This window comes from Marmota monax, unplaced genomic scaffold (assembly GCF_021218885.2).
Source record: "Marmota monax isolate L192 unplaced genomic scaffold, Marmota_monax_Labrador192_F-V1.1 WCK01_AAM20220418_F8-fsc00125, whole genome shotgun sequence".
Lineage (NCBI taxonomy): Eukaryota > Metazoa > Chordata > Mammalia > Rodentia > Sciuridae > Marmota > Marmota monax.
This window is the reverse complement of record NW_026695235.1, coordinates 5,820,356-5,837,823: the sequence shown is the minus strand read 5'-3', so window position 1 is coordinate 5,837,823 and position 17,468 is coordinate 5,820,356. Positions and strand designations below refer to the sequence as shown.

The window sequence follows — 17,468 nt, the reverse complement described above, 5'->3', positions numbered from 1 at the left end:
GGATACTAGATAACAGAATTGCTCCTTACTGGCCGGAAAGGGAGGAGCCTGGGCAGTTGCTGGGACTCCTTGTGGCACATGGAATAATAACATGGAATAATTCTTTGATTTTGCTCAGGGGGACCTGGCTCATGGCTGTATTTTAAACTCATGGTTGATCCTCTGAAAGTCACAGTCATCTGCCTGAAAAAGTATGAAATATCCACATGGAGCCATGTCCTGACAGGAAGTTGTTTTTCTTCAGTGAGAATCATGGAAGCTCTCCAAACCTGTGATCACGAGGACATCAATGACATGTTGGGACTGGAAATGCCAAATGATCAGACCAGAACAGAGTTGCTCCACCTCAAGTTGTGTGCTTGAAGCACAAGGAGCTCCTCTGTGCCTGAACCAGAGTAAGAAAACTGGCTTTGAGAGTAGCCTCCCATTCTGTGGTTCTACACAGTGCAGAGTTATGATCCATGTATATGTAATACGTCAAAGTACAGTCTCCTGTGGTGTATATCTTAAAAGAACAAAAAGAGAAAAGAGTTTGAAATGAATGATTTGACTTTCCTCATCGCTTTTGTTCTTATGAAACTGACCTGCCTTGCTCACTCATGGGATCCCTCATTCTTTTTTATGGCATGAAGTGCTGCCTTATTCTATAATCAGAAACAAAAGACAACCAAGTTCTGTTTTTTTAACTTTTTAAATTGTTTTTAGATATTAATGGACCTTAATTTTATTCATTTATTTTTATGCAGTGCTGAGAATTGAACCCCCTGTCTCACACATACTAGGCATACCACTGAGCTACAGCCTCAGCCCCCCAACTAAGATATTTAACAGAGTTTCTTGTGGGGCTGGGGTCGTGGCTCAGAGGTAGAACACTTGCCTACCATGCGTGAGGTACTGGGTTTGATCCTAAGCACCATATAAAAATAATATAAAGATATTGTGTCCACGTATAACTAAAAAACAAATATTTTAAAAAATGTCTTATAATTTTGTGTGTTTACAGATAGGACTGATTCCCAGAAAGCTCCCATGAGCTGAATGTTTATGGACCTCCATTACTTTGGGAGACCTGAGGAAAGAAGAGTAATATTGCAGAAAGGGAAATTATGTACAGGGGATTGAGTGAGCACTGGCTAGCAGCTTTGGAGGTCCATTTGGGTTTGTGATTGTAAATCTCAAGATCGCCCAGTCAGCCCCTGTGATTCCCTCCTCCCCAGTGTCTTGCTGCTAGTCAGGCTGGGTGTGGTGGTTCCTTTTGAGGGTTGGTGTTTTCTGGGCTCATACAAGAGTGTAGGATAACGAGGGAAGAGTTGGAGTCCCAGGCTTCCTCTGCCCACTCTGAGATATGGGCATGTTTGTAACTGTCTGCAGTGGGTGTGTGTGTGCTGCCGGCGTTGTCTAGCAGATATAATCAGCTTCCTCTCCAGTGTGCAAACCCCAGTTTGGTCTCCATTTGCAGTTCATCTCAGCTTCCCTTATTCCACTTAAATCTGAGCCCCTTTAGCTTTTCAGGTGAGCTGGTTGTAACACCTGCCTGAATCCTTCATATCCTATATTCAATATGAGACTCAGTTTCTCTTTCTCTTCTGATTTTCTTTTTCTTTTTCCCTGTGAATGGGTCTTACGTGCTCCCATGTGGTCTTGAACTCTTAGATTCCAGCTTTGAACCTACACAAGCATCCCAAGCAGTGGCACAATAGGTGTGCACCACTGCACACACTTCTTAGAAATGTTATTTTTGTATCTATATGATAGGCTTAATTTTACATTTTTTTTCAGTATCTCAAATTTCAAATTTTATTCATTTAATCTCAAATGTCACATTTAAAAATTTTTTTTTTTAGTTTTCGACAGACCTTTATTTTATTCATTTCTTTATATGCAGTGCTGATAATCAACCCAGTGCCTCACATATGCAAGGCAAGTGCTCTACCACTGAGCCACAACCCCAGCCCCTCAAATTTCAAGTTTGATTTATTCAAACTTTGTTACAAACCCTGTTATACTGAAATCTGTAAATGAGACCCACCTGATTTTTTATCATTTATAAGTAATCTGGTTTAATTTGTTTGGATGCTTATAAAATCCTCATTACCCCTCTCCAATAAGATATGTTTAGATGTGGATCATTCCCCATCAATTTAACATTACATTTTTTCCCTCTATTTTAGGTCTTCTTTTACATCTAGATATCTTTATTTAGCTTGTCTTTGATTTGCTGTTACTTCTGTACAACTTCCTATGGGTTATTCTGTAATGCCAGATTCGCTGTACCCCAGTAGACCTCCAGGAGCTGAATCCGATGCAGTCACACAGAGTCTTTATTGCAAGCTCGAGCCTGGACTCACAACTGTTTCCGAGGCAGCGGACTCAGGGAGTGAGTCATGGTCCTTTGTTCAGTGAGAATTCATAGGTTTTTGGGGGATACTGTATGCGTCACAACATCACACAGCAAATCATTTCACACTGCAGGAAAGTCAAAGAACAACTCTTAACATTGATTAGCACATTTACTGGCGGGAACAAGTTGGGTAGCGGTGATTGGTTAGTACAAGAGGGGGATTCGTTTGAACCGATTGGTTTAATCCGTGAGGGGTACATGTGCCAAACTACATGGTTTTCCAACATGCTATCAACCATCATAAACTCCAGGTATTCTCCCTGTCTCATGCTGATTGGTGGTTGCTATGGGGTTGCTATGGGTCCTCACCTAGCCAACTGAGTCAGGGACACCTAGCACTGCAGATCTTTCCTACTATTATCAGATAAACAACTCAGCAGGGTGGGTATGTGCCTAAGAGTGCTCTGTGGGTTTTTCCAAGGACAAGGGTCATGTCCCCTTCTTTGGACAGGCTTTGAGGTAGAGGCTGGTTTCTCAAAAATGGAGTCACATCAATGTGTTTCTCAATTCCTCAGATGTACTCTTATTCTCAGCTCGGGTTTAAGCTCGTCTTCTTTTGTCCTTTGGCTTCTGTTTTGTACAGGCCACAACTTCAGAATTTCTTATGGAAAATGTCTGTTTTCTAAAAGAGACGTCTGTTTCCTTTGAAATCCACTTTCAGAGATAAGCAAGACTTCTGAATCTTCAGGATTATGTCCCTTTCCCTTTTTCTGTATTATTTTTACATTTCTCTTGAAACAAGCTCTCTTGGCTTGGGATAAGGTCCCGGGTTCCAAGGAACTAGTGCAGGTATGTGCGAGTCAGTAGGGCTGGCCACCAGCCGTGGATGGTGGTCACCAGGGAGTCAAACTCTCAGAGCCTTGTCAAGCAGCCCCGAGCAACAAATGATAATCTGAAACATGAATCTGCGGGGAGAAGATGAACTTAAGAACTAGATCTTCTCCAGAGGTTTTCAGGCAAAATTGACTTTAGTTAGTAGGTTCTGAAGACAGGCCAGGAATGTTAACCTTGTGATCATTCTTCTACAGGCACACGGTGCTCAGCACATTCCTGCTCATTCCCGCAGGTTACTTCCCTCTGCAATCTCTGAGTCCCTCAGAACCAAACAACAGGGGAGAGCTTCCGGTGCACACAAAGCTTGCTGAGGCCATTCACAGGCATGGGTCCCCTCCTGGGTTCTACCGGCCTCAAGCACTCTCACGCCTTTGTGCACCCAGGCTCCTTCAACTCTGGTACCTTCAGGTTGCAGCTCCGGGTTCCTGGCCCACAAGTGCAGCCTAGCGGTGACTTAGGGATTTGCTTGTGCCCACGCCAGCAGCGTCGGGCAGAGAGCTTAATTTTACATTTTCTGAAAATTTTATTTTAGAAGCCTGTACCTTACCCTTCAGGTTGAGAAATATATCTTAGCAGTAGGATGGAATGTCCTCTTTCCCCCACCGCAGAGGTGCCCGGGAACCTGAATATGGGATGATGATTTCTTCAGAGCTCTTGAAGAAGCCAGAGGTCATTAAGGTATTAAGGAGACTTATCTTTGCATTTCAACTGTACATTTCTAAGCCAGCACTTGAGTCACGATAGTCTTGACCTAGACATTGTTTGTGTATATGTTGGTGTCTGCTTACAAAAACAAAATAACTAGGAGGAAATGAACAGCCCTGTTGAAGGGTCAAACCTGGAAACCAAACCTTCCTCTTATTTTTTAAGTATTTTTTTTTTTTTTAGTTGGAGATGGACACAATATCTTTATTGTATTTTCTTATTTTTATGTGGTGCTGGGGACAGAACCCAGGGCCTTAAGCATGCGAGGCAAGCACTCTACCACTGAGCTACAACCCCAGCCCCCAAACCTCCCTTTTAAAAGAAGAGCTGGTTCTCAGGGGTGCTCACTCTTCAGGTCCCCAGGCATGGCAGCCCCTGAAGCAGAGTGAGAAGTCCTGCGAGTTGAGGTGTGGACAGCACGGATCCAGGCTGTGGGAGGGAAGGAACAGTGGACACTTCCTGATGCCCTCTGGAGCCAGCTGGGCGATGGGCATTGAACAAGGACTTCTCTCTGCCACCAGGGGTGACATTGCTCTGATCCCAGGTGTGACAAAAGCACACACCTTGTGGTACATGTGCCAGGCACCATTTTCAACACTTACACTGATGTGTCATCCCATGAGTGCTTGACAGTTAAAGAAAGCCAGACACAGCAAGGCGTGGCCACTCTGCTTGAGCCACTGCTAAGTAAGGTGCCAGATCCTGGGCTTTCCTTTTCCATTTCTAATTTTTATTTATTGTTGTGGTACTGAACTGTGGACCTGAACCCATGACTTCACCCATGCTAGGCCAGTGTTCTACCACCGAGCCACACCCTCCCCCTCCCCAAGTTTTCAAAGCTCACAATAAACAAAAAAGTGGAAAAATGGTAATCAGTGTCTATATATACACCTATGGTCTGCAATTCCAAACATCCTGTTATGCTCTTCTACTTCTTTGTATTTTGGAACACATGGGAGTATTACAGTTGTGGGATACTTCATTCCTACTTAGGAACACTCACATCCAGGCATCTCTATAATACTTCTCTCAGCTCAGTCATAAGTGACCATGCACACAGCACCCACGCACTCTTCTCAAGCTGCTGGTTGTTTTCACACAATGACCTAGGCTTTGGGAAGACACCAGGGCAGCTGCCTTTGCCTTGGTGGTAGTGCGTTTTTGTGGGGGAGGGGTAAGCCATAGTCCAGGGGCCACATCCAACTCTGATGCTTGTTTTGCTAAGTGTGTCTGCTCTCCTGTTTGATGAGTAGTTGCAACTGACTGCAGAGCCCACAGAGCAAGGTGTTTAAGGCCTGGCTCCTTCTAGGTCTGACCACGCCTGAGTTCCACTCTCCCTCCCCTTGACCTAGCTCTTACAGTGACCAAGCTCCTGGCATGGAGTTTGCTTCATCATGAAAGCAGTCTGCAGAGTGGACATTTATCAAGAATCCTTTATTCACTTGCTGATTTCATTAGTTATTTTCAGCAATTTCACTTTTCTCTCCCTGTGTCAGAATCAGAAAAGACCTCAGGGAATTAGTGGTGCCTGAGTGATTTCCCTGCTCCACCTTTGACATGTGACACCTAAGCACTTGATAAGGATGCCTTGTGGGATTTTTTTTTTTTTTTTTGGTCTAAGGATAGTTTTGAAAGCATAAATGTCCTTTGGGTCACATCAGTGCAGGATACCAAATGGGGACCATGGTGGAGGTGTGAGTTCAGCTCACCACTCACGAACTTGTTTATCCTGAACAAACTGCCCATGAGGCCCCTCTGCCTCTGGGGGCAAAAGGGCCAAGTACACGGGGGTCTCGGCTCCTTCTTCCGGACTCTTGGTGGCCGAGGGTCCTGCCATGTCGGTTCTCACCCACCCTGGGCAGCAGGCATTCAGCAGGATCTTGTCTCCTCTCCTCTGCTCACTGAGTTTCCAGGCATAGATTCTGGACAGGACTGTGACGCCAATCTTGGACACTCCATAGGCAGAATTGGGCCAGCCTTCTTTTTCGTGCACTCCATTCTTTGTGTCTTCTACAAACTTGTTCATGAGCCCCACCAGCTCCTCCTCTGTGATGGTCTCACTTCGAAACTTCTGCTGCAGCTCTGGGCTGCAGCGTTTAAGGCTGACCAGACTCACCATGCTGGAGACATTCACCACTCTGCCTAAAACACATTCCAAACCATGATACATTCATCTGTGTTAACATGTAACATAAAATCTACATGAGAACAGTGAAGACCAATTATACTGAGATGTTAGAACATAAAATTGTCATTTGAAAGAGCGCTACCAGTATGAGCTTTAGGAGAAACAGACATGGACTGTTGGGTGGTTGCATAACGAACTTCCATAAAGAATATTCTGGGATCACAGGGTGCCTGTAAGCACAGAAGTTGCAAGGAAGCTGTATACTCAAGTGACAACTCTAAGCCACACATCTCGTTGTTGTAAACGTGGCTGGCTGCCAGTGTGTTCTTAATGAAAGGTGGGTCTCGCTGAGTGGAGGAGTGCTAGGGCAGTTTTCAGTGGAAGACTAGGATAGTCTGTGGCGTGCACAGCATGAAACACTTTGATGGGGAGATGAAATGAGCCAGGAGGGAGACAGGGGCAGATAACGGCATCACTGTGAACCATGGTGAGAGCCTGGATTTCTCCTGAAGGAGTCTGGGAGTGCCTCGCACAGCTTCAGCAGAAGCAGACACTGTGCAGAGCCCTGGGAAAGGGCATGACTCAAGAAGGGAGGCCTCTCAGGAGGGTTTGCAGGTGTGTGCATGGTCAGCTGAGGGCCCGTTTAGGGCTGGAATGAGGGATTCGGCTGACTCTCAGTAGGCACAACCTTTTACTTTAAATTTTTTTATACCACGGATTTATTCTAGAAAGTGCTTAAACACTGAGCCACATAACTAGCTCTGTTCTTTGAAATTTGAGGCAGGTTCTTCCTATATTGCTTATAGCCTTGGTAATTTGCTGAGGTGGGCCTTGAACTTGCAATCCTCTTGCCTCAGCTTCCTGAGTTGGTGGGATTGCAGGGGTGTCCCATGATGCCCAGCTCAGTGGGCACAATCTTAGCACATGGGCATTGCTGATGTGGGGGCAGAGCCTCGTGACCACCAGGGTGCCCATGATGGTGGGTGGCCAGGAATATTTAGAGGAAGGATGGACATCCTCTGAAAGTGTCAGTTTAGATTGGGGGTTATCAGGAGTTATGGAGGATCAGGAACATCCATATGTGTGAGTTGGTCTGGGAGTGTTTTGGGCCGGTGACAGGTTTAGTGGGGCTGTGTCTAGTGAGGTGGTCCTAGTCCATGAGTCTGAATGAGGGTGAACAGAATGGAATCTAGGGCCTTTGTCAGTAGGAGGGACAGAAGAAATTAAGAGCTGCTCTGAGGAGACCTTTGAACAGACACTTGAGGATACCAAAGAGCCAGGTGTGGCAAGAACAGTGCACAGAGCAGCAATCCACTGGAGAAGGGGGCGGGGGAAGTAGAGCTGCACCTGGCAGGTGGAGGCCCAGCAAGGCAGGGACACAGCTGCAGCAGGAGAGGCCTGGGGCAAGGAGAGGAGACTGCAGGAGGGCAGGGCCAGATCACCCACCCCACTCACCTTGTGGTTTTATGAGGGGGAGTAGCTCTGTGCAGACATCTCGGGTACCAAAAAAATTTGTTTTCATTGTGACTTCTGCTTGAATATGAAAGGGTGTCGGATCAGCCACTTTTAAGAAAAAAGAGAAAACAGTAAACAGTTGCTATGGGGTACAATTTCTCAGAAATAAAAGAGTGTACAGGATATCTGGCACCCTCCAAGTAAAGTCTTGTGTCTAATGCAGGGTTGTTCACACTTGGGATCTCCTGGGAACCGGGTATAGCAGTTGGGGAAGGAGTGGGGAAGTGTTTCAAATAGTGACCACATTATATTGTTATATTTTCTTCTATATGAACATGCAGCATGAAATCCCATCATCATGTATAGCTCTAATGCAGCAATAAAAAAAAATGTGGAAAGCGAAAAAAAGTCAACCTCCTGGTTTTATAACATTCTTTGTTTTTGTAGAATGGCAGTATTGGGGTAGTCTGAGTCATGGGTACTGTCTATTTACTATGTTGGTGTAATCAATATTTTGCAATTCTTTATTTCAAAACTAGTCAAAAGTCTACTCAACTGCTTTAATGTACACTTTTGTAAAGAAAACCTAGAAAGAGCCCAATGAGTCCCAGTCGCGCAAACACAATGTCCCTTTGGCTTGCACCTTCCAGGTCTCTGCTTTCCCTATGGCTTCCGTCTATACTGTCTGTTTCTTTCTAGGGAGACTTTATGGATCCCACAAAGCAGAGGGCACCTGCCCCTGAGCCGCTTGCAGAAGGTGGTCCCCCAGGGCTACAAGCTTTGCACCCCGACCGACCGCTTACTCTTAAAGGCGATGCCCGCGTTGTTGACCAGCACATCTAGTCCCCTGTACTCCTTGCGCAGGAAGTCGCGCAGGTCGCGGATGCTCTGCGGGTCGTCGATGTCCAGCTGGTGGAAGAGCGGGCTCAGGCCCTCTGCCTGCAGCTGCTGCACGGCTGCCCGGCCCCGCGCCTCGTTGCGCGCGGTGAGCACCACGTCCCCCGAGAACTGGCGACAGAGGTCGCGCACGATGGCAAAGCCAATGCCCTTGTTGCCTCCAGTGACCAGCGCCACGCGGCGACAGGACGACATGGCTGGTGGGCAGCGCGGAACACCTGCGCGGAGAGCGGACCTTACAACCTCTGTACTGCTGGAGCGCAAAAGTGGAGCATCCGCAGGTTGCTGGCCCGGGATCGCCCGCCCACCACGCAGGCGCAGGCGCAGCCCCGCCCCGCGCAAGGCGAGGCCCGCCTGGAGTCCCCTGGAGTCATCTTAGGTGGTCAAGGACTGGGAGCTGGAGATTAAAGTTGTGCTTTGCAATTTAATCTTTGCAAAACTCGCTTCCTGGTTTTATTGGTGTGTATTTAATGAATTGTTCAACTGTGGTTTCCTTTCGCGGTTAGAGGAATAAACAGTGAAATCGAGTAGCTTTTTGTAGAGGAACATGAGGAATGTTTTGGGGGAGTCAGAGTGAACCTGGAGGTAGGCTGGGGCAGATCACTGGCATCCCTGGGAACCACGCTGAGGGCTTGGACTTTCTGCTGAAGGGTTTTTGGAGCGGTTTGCCAAGCAGACTGTGTTTAGAGCCCCGGGAAAGGAAAGGATTCAAGAAGAAAGGCCCTTACCTTGCCACACAGGCCAGTGGGAGCTGGTGGGTGCTGGCAGGTGCCTACCTGGTAGAGAAGAACCATTGGGATTGGCCATGTGACTACATCTGTACTGACTCCCAGGGCTGGTCTTCTAAGGTTTGCTTTCTGTACCCCCAAGTATCCAGTTATTCACAATTGTGCTTGAAAGACATGTGGCTTGTGTATGAACTTCCCCTCCCTTTATCTCTGCAATTGAAGTCTTTCAAACTAGAGTTGTGGAATGAACTGAAAGAAAAGTCCAGGGCATCAAATTTCTGTTCATTTCACCCTAAGTATATAAAAGCAAAGCTACTGGCCTGTCCTTTTTGAGAATGGAGAAGTAGTTACTAAATCCACTGTTACTTCACAATGTATTTGCAAAAATACCATCCTACCTGGCTCTGAGAGCTGCAGTGTACAGGTGCCTGGGCACATCACAGCCCTTCTCACTCTCTCTCACACACACACACACACACACACAAGCACACACACACAAATCACATGTCAGGATGTACTTTTCTTTCCCCATTTTAAGATGAAGGAATGGACTGCTGCTGAGAAAGTTTATAAGTTGGTTCCGTGATTCGAATGAATTTTCCTCATCCCTTGGAACTTACAACTAGGGAAGAGGGGACTAGATCAAGTTTCATTTCTGTCCTGTCCCATAGGTATCCACAGTGGCTATTTAAATCTAAATTGAAATTGATGTACAATTAATGCAAGTTATAATTAATGCAAAGTTAATTTTGCAATTAATGTGAAATTTCTGTTTTGGGCTGGAGTTGTGACTCAGGGGTACAGCACTTGCCCACCATGTATTAGGCACTGGGTTTGATCCTCAGCACCACATAAAAATAAAATAAAGATATTGTGTCCACCTATAACTAAAAAATAAATATTAAAGAAAAAATTCTGATTTTTTAGCTGGGCGCCAGGCCTGTAATCCCAGCGGCGCGACAGGCTGAGACAGGAAGATCATGAGTTTGATGCCAGCCTCAGTAAAAAGCAAGACGCTAAGCAACTCAGTGAGACCCTATCTTTAAACAAAATACAAAATAGGGCTGGGGATGTGGCTCAGTGATCAAGTGCCCCTGAATTCAATCCTGGATACAAAAAAAAAAAAAAGAAAAAAAATTTTTTTTCAATTTCAATTACCACATTTGAAGTGCTCAAGCTTTACACATCTGTGACCATGGTATTGGGCAGTGCAACTGTAAAGTATTTTTATCATTGCAAAAGAGACTTTTGTACAAAGCTGCTTTACACAGATTCTAATTATGTTGCCATTTCAAAGTGACTTTCCTGGCAGTTGATTTAACAACAAGTTGAAGAACCTTGCTTTTTTCAATGGATTTTTTAAATTAAGGTAATAATAAAATCACAAGCAGTGGTAAAAAAACAAGAGAGATCTTACAGGTCTCCCAGTTTCCCTCAGTCAGCAAACTCTAGTATGATATCACACATATATTGACATGAAAAGGATGTAAAAGTCATTTTTTGGAGTTCTTCTGTTTTGTGTCCTTACTCAGGGGTGTACAGTTACTTCTGTATGATTTTATCACATGGGCAGATTGTATAGGGATCATGCCCAAGACACAGGATTTCCAGGAGCAGAAGGGCGTCTATTGTTGCTGTTGTATAACCAAACTCTTCGCTCTTGCTCTCAAACCCAGTCTATCCCCAGTCAATCAGGCATCTGCTCCCCTTTTCTCCAGGTTATTGTTGAATACTTGTTACACAGATGAAGCCTAGGAAATGTAACCCTCTGGGTTGTCTTTTTCACTTGGCTAAGGAAGTGGCTTTGTGTGTTCTCCTTCACATGAGTGTAGGTTTGCTCTGTGGTTGGGTGGGCCTCTCCTCTCCTGCTTTCTTCTGTAGGTGTGGTGAGCCAGTGCAGGAGGGCGTAGGTTAAGGACGTGGGTTGAGTTAGATTGGGTAGGAGGGCCACTCATTGATGTCTGGTGGTGCAGGAGCTTGGAACATGAGAGCACCTGCTAATTAAAAAGGCAGTGCCTGAGAGAGGGCCCTGGATCACGATTTTCAGGCTGGTTTGTTTGTGCTTTCAGAACTGGTCCCCACACGAGTTGACAGTTCAATGGGGCTAAATGCTCCAGAAAATGCAGTATAGGAACCATCAAGTATTAATAAGACGTTGCTGTTACATCAGCCCTGTTTTTCTCATTGCCAGTCACTGGGGCAACTTTGGCAAAAGAGAAGGAGCTTGTTTACTTGGGTGTGGTGCAGGGTTGACCCAGGCTTAAGTCCTGCCACTCCCGCAGTAGGGCTTAGGGAATTTTATGAGATAAACAAGAGGGTGGTTCAACAAAAGGGCATATATGGCTGGAGTTGAAGTAATCCGTGCTCTGAGCATGCATTATCAACCTTTATGTCTCTTCATGGGATGTATGTTCAGATAATGGCATTAGCAGGAGTGGAGGGTGCAGTGTGGACTTCCCATTGTCAAAATAAAGTTAGGAGAGGTGGTACAGTCCTGTAATCCTTGTGAATCCAGAAGCTGAGGTGCTGAAGCAGGAGGATGGCAAGTTCCAGGCTGGCCTCAGCAACTTAGCAAGAAGTTGTCTCATGATAAAAAAATTAAGAAGGGCTAGGTATATAGCTCTGTGGTAAAGCACCCCTGGGATCAATCTCCAGTGCAAAAAGAAAAAAGAAAGAAAAAATCCCCAATGGACCCTTGCATAGGCCCAAGTGAAGAGCCAATGCTTTCACAAAGGCAGCCTTTAAGTCCCTGGAGGGAAACCTCAGCCACTATTTTCATTATAGGCTGCTCTTAAAAGGTTCCAGCTACCTCAAAGTGGGAGACTAATAACATATGCTGAGCTGTGTGACCTCCAAAATGATTCCCCCCTTTTTTGTGCCACACCGAGGACTTAGCCCAGGGGCACTCTACCACTGACTACATCTCCAGCTGTTTTTATCTTTTATTTTGAGGCAAGGTCTCCTTTATTTACCTAGGCTGGTTTTGAACTTGTGATTCTCCTGTCTGAGCCTCCCCCATTGCTGGGAATACAGGCATACACTACTGAGCCTGGCAAAACTCATGATTTTCAAGGTCTACTAAAAGTGCGTGAAGGTGGAGATTTTATGTGGGTTTTCTTTTTGGTTTCATTAGTATATGAAAAAGGTTGCATCAAGAGTTAGTGGGGCAATGGAAGGATCATTCAAAATCAGTGCTAAGGCAAGGAAGTAATGATTGAGGGGGGAAAAGTAGACCCTGAAACATACACTAAATAATTTCCAAAGACAGAGAACGAAACTGATTTATTAATGCAACCATGAAATAACTATAGAAATACATAACATTTATCCCTTCAACCTGGGAAAAGCACTTTATAAGGATAATTATAGGAGAGGACTCATGAAGGACTGACAGAGCTAACTATGGAAAACTTCAAGCATTTGTTTTTAGAAAGCATGGTATTTAAAAACCTGAAAATTAATCTCTATTTGAAGGATTTTGCATCCTTTTTTCCTTTGTGGCATTTGAATCTTGGATCTTTTTTTCCTCTCAGTTATTTTTATATATATATTTTTCTTTCTAATTTTGGTTATGTATATTATTATTATTATTTTAATATTTATTTTTTCATTTTGGGTGGACACAACATCTTTATTTTTAATTTTTTTTATGTGGAGCTGAGGATTGAACCCAGCACCTCATGCGTGCCAGGCGAGCGTGCTACCACTTGAGCCATATCCCCATCCCTGTATTTTATTATTATTATGTTTTTCTTTTGCTTTGTCTTTCTTTTTTCCATGTTGTGGTTGGAACCCAGGGTCTGTCCCACCCCTGAGCTATGTCCCCAGCTCTTGATCTGGGTTCTGGTTTGTTTGTTGGGCCACCCCAGCACAAAGCACTTGTCTGGGTTCCAAACGTCTGAGAAATAAACCCAAGGAGCAGGGTGAGGTTCTGGATCTTCCTTCTTCCTGCCCTTGGCTAAGTTAGGAGACATGTGTGGGTGGTGAGAGTCAGAGTTGTGGGATCTTGGCTCCTGTGTAGAGAGAGACTTTCATCCCATCTATCAACTCGTGGAGTAAATTGACATCTTTACTATCTATTGGTTTAAAACAAATTTTTAATTTGTCTTAAAGCGAACACACTTTCATGGTGTCTGTGAAAACATGCTGGAAAAGACTATTGCTGAATCCTAAATCATGAAGCTCTCAGGCCTTTCCTTGCCTGACTTGTCCACACCAGCACCATCATCTTTCTTGAGAGTGTCCTGTGTGTCACAGAGGATCCATGTGTGGTGGTCAGGCCAGCTTTTCCATAGTATTACTCAGTTTCATCTCAAACTTTAATGAGATCTTTCTTTGCACGGAGGCCTGCCTCCATCCTGAGCATATGGACTTGAATAATTTTGGACCTTGCTGTGCGGTTAACATACCTTGTCTTTCTGATATATTGCCTGTAAGGTTTGTTCACATTGTCCCCACTCCCCCTCCTTAAGTATTGTAAAACTAGAAAACTTCTCTATGGCAATATGTGTTTGATTCATGGACTTACACTTTGATCATCTCATTTAAACCACACGCAGCATGGTTGCTGAGGAGTACACTCCTGCCTTGCGGGAGATATATCTCAGAGGAACAGGAGAAGAATTCATAGTACTAAGGTCTTTTTAGTACATTCTTTTTTTTTAATATTTTATTTTTTAATTGGACACAATATCTTTATTTTAATTATTTATTTTTATGTGGTGCTGAGGATCGAACCCAGGGCCTCGCACGTGCTAGGCGAGTGCTCTACCACTGAGCCACAACCCCAGCCCCTTTTTAGTACATTCTTTAAGGGTGGTCAGGGGCCTAATGTCAAGTGTTGTCTAGAATCAATAGTAAATATTTTTGCAGCTTTGAACATTATCAAGAAGGTGCTTAAAGGGATGGGGGCTAGGCTTATCCTTGGGATAGAGTCTTGAGCTGTTAGAAACTATGTTAGGGGCTGGGGATGTGGCTCAAGCAGTAGCACGCTCACCTGGCATGTGCGGGGCGCTGGGTTTGATCCTCAGCACCACATACAAATAAAATAAAGATGTTGTGTCCACTGAAAACTGAAAAATAAATATTAAAAAATTCTCTCTCTCTTTAAAAAAAAAAGAAACTATGTTACTGTTTAAGTTGTTTGAGGTGGGGACATAGATGGACAAAATTGTTTGTGCTGAGGGTCTGTAGTTTTCATAGAACAAAGTTTTAACTCAGGAATTTGGCTATAGTTCTGTCGGGGAGAGAACCTTTATCAGTTCCTATGTAGCAAGTGGGATCATACTTTATTTTTGACCTTCATAACAAGAAAGGTCTTATTTAAATGCTGCTTTTCTTTTTTGTTTTGGTACTGAGGATTGAACTCAGAGGTACTCGACCACTGAGCCAAATCCCCAATCCTATTTTGTATTTTATTTAGAGACAGGGTCTCACTGAGTTGTTTAGTGCCTTGCTTTTTGCTAAGGTTGGCTTTGATCTCATGATCCTCCTATCTCAGCCTCCTGAGCCCCTGGGATTACAGTTGTGCGCTACTGCGCCTGGCTCAATGTTGCTTTTCTTGATGTCTAGAGGGCAGGTGTATGTGATACCCAGAGCTGTGGCAATTACCTTGAGATCATGAGAGAACAAACCAAAAAGTGTATTGAATAGCCAATTACATCAGGGATGGTAATATGGAAAGCTAGAAAAAGGGTTGAACTTTAAAGACATCACCAAGTCTCAATCTGTTAAATACAGTAATTAAGTGGGCCAACCAACTAACAAAGAAAAGAAATGAAAGACCATTAGATTGAAATAGTTCTAATGCCCTAGATTCCTATGTAAACCCAAATCTGACTGAGATGTAAAAGAACATGAGGACTGGACATTGGCTAGTGGTTAATAAGAGCATGTGCAAGCTACTGGGGAGATTACCAGCAAAACATGTGCATGCGTGTGGGCGCCACACACACACACACACACACTTCAAAAGAGAATGAAACTCAGGCTAGCCAATGACAGGCAGTCAACTGGGCTTTAGTTGTATTTCCTTGAACTTCTTATGGAAATAGTTCAAATAAGGCTTTTTGTGGTTAAAATTCAATTTTGTTGCTTTGCTTTGAGAAACTGATGTGACTCCATTTTTGAAAATAAATAAGTAACAGCAGCTTCTACCTCAAGGCCTGTCTTAAGGAAGGGGGCATGACCCTTGTCCTTAGAAAAACCCACAGAGCCTTTCTAGGCAGATACCCACCCTGCTGAGTTGTTTGTCTGTAAATAACAGGAGAGATCTGCAGCACCAGGTGTTCCTGACTTGGTTAGGCTAGGTGAGGACCCATAGCAACCCACCTAGCAACCACCAATCAGCATGAGACAGGGAAAATACCGGGGATGCCAGATGACCCCCTCAGTAGTTTATGGTGGTTGATAACATGTTGGGAAACCATGTAGTTTAGCACGTACACCCCTCATGGCCTAAACCAATCAGTTCAAAGGAATCCCCCTCTTGTACTAACCAATCACCCCTACCCAACTTGTTCCCGCCAGTGAATGTGTTAATCAACGTTAAGAGTTGTTGTTTGATTTTCCTGCGGTATGGAATGATTTGCTGTGTGATATTGTGACGCATAGAGTATTCCCCCCAAAACCTATAAAATCTCACTGGACAGAAGACCGGGACTCACTCCTCGGGACAACTGCATCGGAAATGGTTGTGACTCCAGGCTCAAGCTTGCAATAAAGACTCTTGTATGATTGCATCAGATTCGGCTCCTGGAGGTCTATTGGGGACCCACGAATCTGGCATTACATTTTCACGTTCACCCTATAAAAGCTGCCTCCTGGTACTCTTTCCAAGTGGAGATCAAAAGGAATTCCAGTTGCATCCTGCCCCACTCATGAATCTCTGCTCAAATAAAGTTAGTTCCTTAAAAACTTTATCAGTTTATTTTAACAGTTCCATGCTTGGAAACATCTATTTCTAGCCCACACATCTTTTTTTTTTAAGTTTTAAGTTTATAATTGTTTAATGTAGAGTAAAATTGCAAGTGTAATACAGAGAATTAAAGTATACCTCTAACTCGGTTTCTTCTATTAACATCTTACCACTATTGTTACTGGTAATCCAGTTTTATTCCTCTGTTATGTGTTCCCACCAGAGAAGACTTAAGGCAAGACTTGAAAAGTAGCAAAAATAGCTGGGTACTCAGGAGGCTGAATGAGGCAGGAGGATCGCAATTCAAAGCCAGAGTCAGCAACTTAGTGGGATACTGTCACAAAACAAAAAGTGGAAAGGGCTGGGGATATATAGCTCAGTGGTAAAGTACCCCTGGGTTCTAACCCCAGTACAAAAAAAAAAAAAAAAGCAAAAGTATAGCAAAGTTTATTAAAAAAGTTAAGAATATACTCTCAGAGCAGAGTATGTTGGCTCAGGGAGGAGATCCACCATGGATTTCAGTCAGGAGACACAGAGCACATAGAGTAAATAAGCACAACAGTTTTATCTTACAATACAAAAGTACGGTCCAGAGAACATGGAGTGATTGATCTGTCTCAAGAGAGCAGGAAGCCCTGGATTTGGGTTGTCTGTTTTCCTGTTCAATCTGGTTTGAGTTTGGTTCCTCCCCTGTCCCTATGCCACATCATTGGCAAGTGATTGACAGGCAAGGAGCTCATATGCTGCCCCAGGAAACTCTGTAACTGAGCAAAGGTTGGTCTCTGTCCCCAGTGCCAATCAATGTCAATTTAATAATGAGGTCATGGTTTTGAGAAAAAGGTAAATGTTTATTGCTTTACTAGCAAAGGAGAAACACAGGGGACTATCCCAAAGGCTGTGACTCTCCAGATCAGGAGGGACAGGGAGTTAGTTTTAAAGGAAATTCAAGGGTTACTTTCCAGGTGTGTTCTGGTAAGGAGTCCCAGGGTGCCCTGATGGGTATTAGGATTAATTTGTTAATTTAGGAGATATTCATTTCCCAGATCCTCAGCAGGCATCTCCTTCCTGAAGTGGGTATGTTCAAGGGCAACACAACTAGCAGAAGAAAATATAATCCTGTCCCCCTAATCTTATTAGGGAGGGGAAGAGGGGAGAAGAGAGAAAAAACTTTTTTTTTTTTTTAATAAGCCTTAGAGCAATGAGGGCTATATTCAGAAGGTGAAGGGACCACTGTTAGAAAGTCCACCTGAGCCCCCACCTCAAACAACTTAAACACTAACAAAGTGTCTAACAGCTCAAGGCTCTGTCCCAGGGAGGAGCCTAGTTCCCCACCCCACCTTTAAGCACCTTCCTGAAATGTTCAAGCTGCAAAAAAACTATTTATTCTAGACAAAATTTGACATT

The 17,468-nt window shown here is 44.2% G+C and overlaps 1 protein-coding gene across 1 annotated transcript; it reads right to left on the bottom strand.

The window, feature by feature from the left end:
- Window positions 1-5,355: 5,355 nt before the first annotated feature.
- LOC124089221 (carbonyl reductase [NADPH] 1) lies at window positions 5,356-8,709 on the bottom strand. Its single transcript, XM_046439220.2, has 3 exons — window positions 8,327-8,709; window positions 7,524-7,631; window positions 5,356-6,082 (listed from the first exon to the last, which is right to left on the bottom strand). Exons 1-3 carry the CDS (start codon window positions 8,613-8,615, stop codon window positions 5,646-5,648), a joined length of 834 nt encoding a protein of 277 aa, XP_046295176.1. The 5' UTR covers window positions 8,616-8,709; the 3' UTR covers window positions 5,356-5,645.
- Between the last annotated feature and the right edge of the window lie 8,759 nt (window positions 8,710-17,468).

Coding starts and splice junctions, on each gene's coding strand:
- LOC124089221 (XM_046439220.2), bottom strand. CDS start 8,615: ATGTCGTCCTGTCGCCGCGTGGCGCTGGTCACTGGAGGCAACAAGGGC. Junction 7,632..8,326: donor CGCGGGCATCGCCTTTAAGA/GTAAGCGGTCGG, acceptor TTTTCTTAAAAG/TGGCTGATCCGACACCCTTT. Junction 6,083..7,523: donor CCCCCTCATAAAACCACAAG/GTGAGTGGGGTG, acceptor AATGTGTTTTAG/GCAGAGTGGTGAATGTCTCC.